We start from the raw sequence: 8,264 nt of genomic DNA, 5'->3' as shown, positions 1-8,264 counted from the left end.
AGTGGCATGCCCAGGAAAAGAGGAAAGCCATAAACAGCATCTCCAGGGACACAGCCTGACCAGCAATGTCAGTAGGCAAAACACAAATTTTGCTGAGTAATGGCTCATTGATGAAGTAAAACATTTACATTCAGGGCAATCCGTTCATACAGACGGGGGCACACTCTGGGGGTACAGCTAAGGGCATGAGGTCACAGCAAGCTCAGGGGTCACAACAGGCTGAGGTCACAGCAGGCTCTGAGGTAACAGAGGTGCCAGAGGTGCCAGAGCCCCGTGGTTGCACAGCAGCACAAGGAGCCAGCAGCCAGTCCCTGAGCACAACTGTTGCGGCAGCAGCGGCGGTGGCAGCAGCGGTGTTGGTGTTGGGACAGCGGTGACAGGACAGCGGTGGCAGCAAGAGCTGCGGGACTGGCAGAGGGCAAGGCACCATGGCCCTTGCTCTGCGCCTCCTACTCCTGCTGCTCCTGGCCGTGGCCCTGCCTGACAGGGCTGCCCAGGCTGCTCCGCTGCAAGCGCGGCGAGCAGGTGAGCCGGCAGCCTGGCTGCCCTTTCCCGGGACAGCGCTCCCTGCTCCCCGGGAAGTGCTGGGGATGGTTTTGCCCAGGGCTTTTGGGAGGGTTTCCTCTGTGGGAGTGAGAGAGCCCCCACGGGGCCTGGGCTCCTCCAGCCACCACTCCAGGGATGTTGCACAGGGCCTGCAAAGAGAGTGGAGAGTGACCAGAGCCATTCCAGAGCTCCCCAGACCCCTGTGCAGCTTTGGCCTTGTCCACTGACATCTGGCTCCCACAGCCTTACCCGACCCCCTTGCAGTGTCCAGTTCCCTAAGGCAGAGGGGGATCCCAGAACATCATGGAAATGGTTCTGATCTTTGCTCCCTTCTAGACTGGGATGGCGTCATGGACTATCTGGATGCCCTATCGGATAATGACTTGAAACCCCCGGAGAATGCTGGAGGTAAGTTCTCTGTGAGCCTTTCAGAGAAAATACTCTCTGTCCAGGCAGCAAGAGCTCAGTCAAGTGGCATTTCCCTTAACATAATCTCAGGACTGAAAGAATCTCCAAAATTTGCCCTGCTCCCCACTGAGGCCCTGAGTGATCCCACAGGATTGCTATCTGTTGCAGAAAGGAGCATTTAGCTGTCCATCTTCCTCCCATGTGCAATGTCAGTGTGTCCTTCCATGTGCTCTGTGCAGCCAGGGAGAAGGGCAGAGAGGGAAGGGGCCGGGCCCAGGGCTGTGCCCCATGGCTGAGCCTTTTGCAGCTCCTCTGCCGGCCCCTGGGAGCCTGAGCTGCTCCTGCTGCCACTGCCAAGCCCTGGCTCTGCCCGGGGCTGGCTTTAGAGCTGCTGGCAGCTCCAGGGAGTCCTTTCTGCCACGACTGCCCCGCAAGGGGCTCCTTCCATGCCAGTGTGGGGCCACTGCAGGCACGAGGTCCCCCTGCCCCTGCTCCTGAGTGGGAGGCAGAGCTGAGGGAGTGCCTTGGAGGGCACCAATCACCCAGGTGCACTCACTGCCACTCGGGCCTGAAGGAGAAATTCAATCACTTTCCATTAAGGTTTTCCTAGATGGATGAACCAAGACGCAGGAGACAGCAAGTCGCTGGAGGCAGCCAAACTTCTGGACAAGATGCTGAGTGACCTTGAGAGACGTCGTGGTGGGTGCATTTGCCTCATGCTGCCCCTGGGACTCAGCAGCCGGGGGCTTTGGCTGCACATCTGACACGCCGTGCACAGCGGGAAGGGATCCATGGCAGCCTTGCTGCCCCGCTGCTGCTTTCACGCCCTGCAGGGCTGTTTCCCAGCCTGGCCTGGCTGCAGCTTCTGCCCAGCCCCTGCAGGAAGGCATTTGGCATCAGCTGAGAGGCTGCCCAAACTGCACCATTGGGCTGAGATGCCCTGCAATTTCCCGGTCACCAGGCAGATCAGGAATGGCAGCTGTTTGGACAAGAGAGTGCCCTGTCCAATCCCAAAAGTTTTTATGATTTCCAGATCCTTATTCATCAGTTTGACCAGTATTGTCTCCTGAAGATTCCAACTCCCAGAAAGGGGAACATCTGCACCTAATCCAACGGTTCCCTTTTCTTTCTGCAGAGATGAAACGAAAGGCTGTGCTGAAGGCTGAGTTTTCCAGAGGAAGCAGTGGCTCATTGGCAGCCTCTGCTGCAGGAAGGGAGGCGATGCCAGGCACAGGCCCAGGAGGTAATTGCTGTGCCTCTGGGCCTGAGCCTTGCTGAGGCTTGAGCTGCCCTCTCTGCTGCTTTGTGTCAGTGCCTGTCCCTCCAGAGATGTTGCACAGGGCCTGCAAAGAGGGTGGAGAGTGACCAGAGCCAGTCCAGAGCTCCCCAGGCCCTTGTGCAGCTTTGGCCTTGTCCACTGACATCTGGCTCTCACATTCTTACCCGACCCCCTTGCAGTGCCCAGTTCTCAAAGGCAGAAGGGGATCCCAGCACACCATGGAAATGGGTCTGATCTATGCTCCCTTTCTAGGTGAGGGTGCTGGGATAGGTTCTCCAGCAGCTGGGATGGAAGATGGTTTGGAACCCTTGGGAGCCTCTGCAGGTAAGTTCTCAACTTCCCCTCAGAGAATAATCATTGACAAACTGTCAGGAACCAGGTGACAGGAGCTTCTGTGGCTGTTGAGTTCCAGGTGTGTCTGCAGGGAGGACTTTTCAAGCTCCAGGTCTGGTTGCTGAACACAAGCCCAGCTCCCATCGCAGGGGTGAGTAGTGTGTGCCTGCTGACCCCACAGGATGAGCCCTGGTTCTGTGGAATCCACTTCTGGAGAAATGGAAATAATTTCTCTTAAGGTCCTTTGAGAGGGAGGAAAAAAACTACAAAACAGAGTGAGTCCCTGGAGGAATCCAACCAAGCAGACCAAATCTTGACTGGACTGGAGAGACAACGTGGTGGGTGCATTTCTCTCATTCTTCTCCTGGGAGTCAGCAGCTGGGGGCTTTGGCTGCACATCTGGACACGCCGTGCCCGGTACAGCAGGAAGGCATCCATGGCAGCCTCGCTGCCCTGCTGCTGCTTTCACATCCTGCAGGGCTGTTTCCCAGCCTGGCCTGCCTGCAGCATCTGCCCAGCCTCTGCAGGAAGGCATTTGGCATCAGCTGGCAGGGAGCCCAAACTGCACCACGGCCATGCACACCCTGAGATCCCCTGCAATTTCCTGGTCTCTGGGTAGATCTGGAAAGGCAACTATTTGGAGATGGGAGGGCCCTGGAGCAGCCCCAAGAGCCTTGGCCTTTCCCTGATACTTATCCATACCTTTGACATTTAGTGTTTCCTAAAGATGCCACCACCCTAATGGGGAATGGTTCCACCAGATCCAGCTGTCCTTTTTCCTTTCTCCAGATATGGACCAAAAAGCTTTACGGAAGGCAGCACTTCCTGGAGGAAACGATGGATCAGTGCCAGCCACCGATGCACAAAGGGAGGAGATGCCAGACAGTGCCACAGAAGGTGATTGCTCTGCCAGGCTCAGTCAGGCTCAGCAGTCCTGCTGGGCCCATTCCCTGGGAGACACGTCCCAAAACCTGGGAGCAGCTGCACAGGGTGGCAATGGTGGGGAAAGGGCAGAGGGGGAGTGCAAGGATTCCCATGCCTCCTGACAGAGCCTGAGCCTGTCTCCTGGGGCTGGGGGAGCTGTCACGGGGCAGGGAGGGCCAGGGGTGGCAGTGGCTGCTCAGGGATGGCTTTGGCCCGTGTCCCTGGCAGCAGCCACTGCCCAAGCTGCTGTGCTGCCCCCGGGCTCTCCTCCCGGCCTGCTGGGCTTTGTTGGCTGGCACAGCCTGTGCCAAGGGCCGGCAAGGTGCCTGCAGGCCCCAGCTCTGGGGGAAACAGAGAACGTCCTGCTGTATCCACCGTGCTGCCAGCTCAGCAGTGCAGCACAGCACAAGCTCACGCTCCCCATTGCTCCCACAGACGTTATCAATGAAACAGGAATATATGCCCCGGATCCAGTGCGCCTCCCAAGAATTGTCTGTCCCGAGGATGTGCGCAGGACCTGCATGATAGGCACGGTGGTGACAGTGATCACTGTGCCACTTGTGCTGATAGGCTGCTATTTTGGCATTCGCAAGCTGTACGAGCACAGAGGGTCAGTTGTTGATTTTTCTCCACAGTTTTCTTATAATTCTGCTCCTGGCATAGGTAGCCTGACTGGGAGTCATGCTGCTGTGGACTTGTGGCCAGTCCATGGTTATCCAAATATCTCTGCTGAGGCTTCTGCTGCTGCCCAGTGCTTCCATTGGCCTCTCAATTGCTGGGCCTTGTCCTGGGGGCCTGCTGGGGCTGCAGCCAGTGCTGGCTCCCACTGAGGCTGCCTGGCCAAGAGCAGCCCCAGGGGCACAGGGCAGAGGCAGAGCAAGTTCTCCACAGTATTTGGGCAGCACAGCTCAAGATAGGACAGGACAGTGCTTATTTAGTAGCTCGTGTAAAGTTTCATTGTAACAGTGGTGTTGCAGGTCAAGCAAATTTGCTCCAGATCCATGTTAAAACAAATCCAATGTGATGAAGGTTTGGCTTTGGCCTTGAGACTTTGCTCTTTGTATGAGCCCTGCTCTGGATTGATTCCCAATCAATCTTGGAGCTGGTTTTGGACGAAGGCTCATCCCAGCCCTGAGCCTTGGCAGTTCTCTGGCCTCAAAGGGACAGCTGAGGCTGCACTGCACATGACTGGGGTTCAGGGCTCCATTATCAAAGAGCTTTGAGATGTTTAAATTACTGTATTCTTACTAGATAGTTGTTGTTATGAAATTCATTCATTAGATTTTAAAACTTAGTTGTAATAAAACTTCTTTTCCAGTGCTTTTTCCCATTATTTGATATAGTCAGTGATGGCCTAAGTATCCCATGGCTGAATTAGAAGACTGTAAGTATAATAAAATAAAATAATGTTGACCCTCTAATGTCTTTCACAGACTCCTGAAACTTATGTTGGTTTGATGTGACCAACAGAAGAGTTTGGCTCTGCTTTTAATTGAAACAAGCAGCAGAGCTGGAACCTGTTGAAGAGAGTCTCTTCACAGCTAAAGCAAACTGCCAGGGTTCTTTTATTCCAGCTCTGGGTAGGAAGATAAAAATCTCTCAGCAGTAAATCCTCCTGACCAGTAACTGATATAAACTAGGCACTTGGGCTGTTTGCTGCCTAACCCCTGAGTTCCTCAGAGCTGCAGCTCCCTGTTCTCATGGCAGACAGGGGCTGGCTATGGATGACAGTCACGTCTCTGGCCTGGTGCACACCAGGTCCACACATGAGCTGAGGGATCATCCTTGCACACCCCATCCTGGAAGAACCCAGGTCAGTGATGAGTCTGACACAGTTTGATGCATGGCAGCAAAAGAAGGCAAAATAAAGGCTGGAATTGGTACCATTCTGTAATATGCTTTTGCCACCAACATTATCCAAGTTCCTGTGCTTGTTTTCCTGGAGAATTTGCACTCAACAGAGCTTCAGTGCCTTTGATTAAAACTTTAGAGCAGCTTGGGGCTGGTCAGTCATTTAGGTGTGAGCACTGACTGGGGTCCAGGCAACAAAAGAACATTAGCTACAGGCCACCCATACAGCTTTTCATCTTAATGAGCACAAAGCCTTTATTTTTGCAATCTGAGGGATGTTGGAGGGATTTTTGCACCATTGGGCCAAGGCACAAGGCTCTGGATCTACACAGCATTTTGGTAAGGAGGGAAACACAGGTGGGGACAATCCAGGCTGTTAGCAGTGCCCCCACCCCCTGATTAGGGACAGCACAATTGCTTTTAGAGCTCCTTAACCAGCTGGTGAAAAACTGACCTTCTTTTCATGCCCCCTGCATACTGACAGGCAAGTTGAACAGAAAATCTGCCTCTTCCTGCATGATTTTTGAGCGCCAAAGCAAAGAACCATGAAAAAAAACCCAAAAAAACCAAAACAAACAACAACTAACAAAAAAAAAAAAAAAAACCAAAAAAAACCCAAAAAACCAAACCAAAAAACCCAAAACCCCCAAACAACTAAAATACAAATAATTTTTTGCCCAGTCGGAGCTTTTATTAGAACTTTATAAGACTGACTAAGCCAGTGCTGAATTAAGAATGGCACATGTTTTGTGCCTTGCACAAAGTGTGGGACAGCTGCTGCCATGCAAAGGTGGGTGCAGGGTCAGACCCTTTACTTCAGACCCAGCCCTGCCTTCCTGAGGGACAGAAATTCATCTGTTAGAATCCCTTGGATTTTTGGAGCTGCTCATGGATGGCCCTCCTGTGGATAACTGGGCTGCTGTGGAGAACTGAAGAATTTTCATCTTGGTAATTGTTATGTGTATTATGGTAATTTGTGCAGAGAGAATATATATATATATATAAGAATAAAATATCAAGCCTTGAAATCACAGTAGCAAGGGAAGAGGGGATTGCTTCACAGGGTGAGGAAACCGCAGCTGGCAGTCGGGTAGGAGGAGTGTCATTAACATAGGAAGTGAACCCAGCCGGCACAGGAGATTGTCGTTCTCACTGGTGTGAACAGGAGGAGGCCCAGCGATGATGGCCCATGGAGATGTTCATCTTAGACAGAGGGGACCATCAAGGACATACATCTGCATACGGGATTCCGGTAACCAAAGAGTGGATACACATCAGTTCCCGGACAAGGTTTTGTCCAGCACAGGACGGAGAATAGAGGCATCATGAATGTGAAGAACCCTGAGGAAAGACAAAGGGACTCTGCCACGGGCTAGAAAAAGAGTATAAGAACGGACTCTGCCAAGCGGCATTGGTGAACAGGGGAGATTGGGTGTGATAGAAGGCGGATCTGTGTTCACCCAGCTTCCATCCCGGGGTCGGTGCTGTCCTTGATTGTTGGCTGTCGGGACTGTATATCGGTTGTGAATAAATTTATATTTTATTTTTATTAAATTGGCTGGATCGATTTTTACCTATAACAGTACCCATGTATGGGGGCCTGCAGAATCTAAGCAGCATCTTCCTTGGCCAACAACAGACTGGAAAGGAAAAACCAGCATCACAAACCTGAGAGATGGAAAACTTTGGGCTGTTTGAGATCAAAAATGTCAACTAAAAATCTCGGTGGTGAAGAACAACCTTTCTCACAAGGATTCCAGTAGAATAAATGACACAGGTGTTGGAATAACAGGCAGTGCCCACAGCAAAGACAATTCCTTGGTGAGGAGGGTCCCACGGAGAGTCGGCTGAGTAACGACACTCACAGCCAATGTGGCTACATGTCGTTCTCCTTTATTAAGCAACTTTGACATAGTTATCCTCCTCTATACACTGTCTCCTGCCACTAATGCTTAATGCTGATTGGTTAAGTAGCTATATTCACACATACATCTTAATTACTGATTGGTTGTCACACTATAAGCATCTTTAGCTAAGGTGTGCCAAATGAGCAGTTCCCACAACGTGCTTGGCCCATTTGGTTTCATCCTGGCACAATGCTCATTCTTCCTTGTTGCATCTATTTGAGGACAGTACATGGTCTATCTTGTTCCTGTTTGAGGACGGTACATGGTTTTCAGAGTAACTCTGTAATCTGCAGACCAGGGCTGTCCAATTCCCAAAGGGGAATATCATGGCATTGTTCAGCCAAGAATCCTTCTACACCTTGGAATAAAAGGCAGTGCCCACTGCAAAGACATTTCCCTGTCCTGTGGGCTCCACAAACCACACATGAACATGGCGCTTTTCCTGAGTGCTTCCCAAAGATTCTGTGCAAGAAGCACTGGAGAAGTGCATGGAGCAAGAGTTCTGCAAGTGCCAGGCTCTTGTGCAGCAGAAAAGTCATAAAATATGAAAGATTCTAGCAACCCCAATAAATCCATCATTTATGGCTTGTAAATACTCCAGTGAATCTCAGTTACTTCAGGGCAAAAACAAACACAGGGCAAACTTGCCAAAGTATGGTTTCATGACAAGATTCCCATTTGTCTGCTCCTGTCTGTGGGAGAAGACAAGGTTACAAGCTGTCCAGCTGAAGAAGGAAAGGAGGATCTACATTTCCCTGTCATATTTTCCTACTGACAAAGGAATTAAGACCAAGAATTTGGGTAATGGAGGAATAAGACTGGAGTATGGATTAGGGTTTACATCCTAAGATACTTCATTTGCTGAAATAGAAGCACTTTTGTTGTACATGGATCTCCTTGCTAAACCTCTTTGTCTTCAAACTCCCTTCCTCCATGGCAGAACTGAGCAAGCACCATATGTCAGAGCCTCAAGTTAAAAGCTCTGTGATGAGTTAGTTTTAATGGATCCGTTACCA

General features: G+C 51.3%; 1 protein-coding gene across 1 annotated transcript; it reads left to right on the top strand.

Moving 5' to 3' along the window:
* The first annotated feature begins 896 nt into the window (after positions 1-896).
* LOC135308326 (uncharacterized) lies at positions 897-5,868 on the top strand. The gene is made up of 9 exons (XM_064433266.1): positions 897-954; positions 1,555-1,653; positions 2,090-2,197; positions 2,486-2,557; positions 2,646-2,717; positions 2,806-2,904; positions 3,356-3,463; positions 3,926-4,241; positions 5,826-5,868. The coding sequence occupies exons 1-9, from the start codon at positions 897-899 to the stop codon at positions 5,866-5,868; spliced, it is 975 nt and encodes a 324-aa protein (XP_064289336.1).
* The last annotated feature ends 2,396 nt before the right edge of the window (positions 5,869-8,264 follow it).

This window comes from Passer domesticus, chromosome 9, assembly GCF_036417665.1.
Source record: "Passer domesticus isolate bPasDom1 chromosome 9, bPasDom1.hap1, whole genome shotgun sequence".
In the NCBI taxonomy this organism is placed as follows: domain Eukaryota; kingdom Metazoa; phylum Chordata; class Aves; order Passeriformes; family Passeridae; genus Passer; species Passer domesticus.
The sequence above is the reverse complement of the archived record's forward strand: the minus strand, read 5'-3'. Positions and strand labels throughout refer to the sequence as shown.

Bases quoted from the DNA above. Each gene is read 5' to 3' on its own strand.
- LOC135308326 (XM_064433266.1), top strand. From the start codon at position 897: ATGGACTATCTGGATGCCCTATCGGATAATGACTTGAAACCCCCGGAG. The intron at 2,198-2,485 runs GTAATTGCTGTG...CTCCCTTTCTAG, and splicing joins GCCAGGCACAGGCCCAGGAG to GTGAGGGTGCTGGGATAGGT. The intron at 2,718-2,805 runs GTGAGTAGTGTG...ATTTCTCTTAAG, and splicing joins GCCCAGCTCCCATCGCAGGG to GTCCTTTGAGAGGGAGGAAA.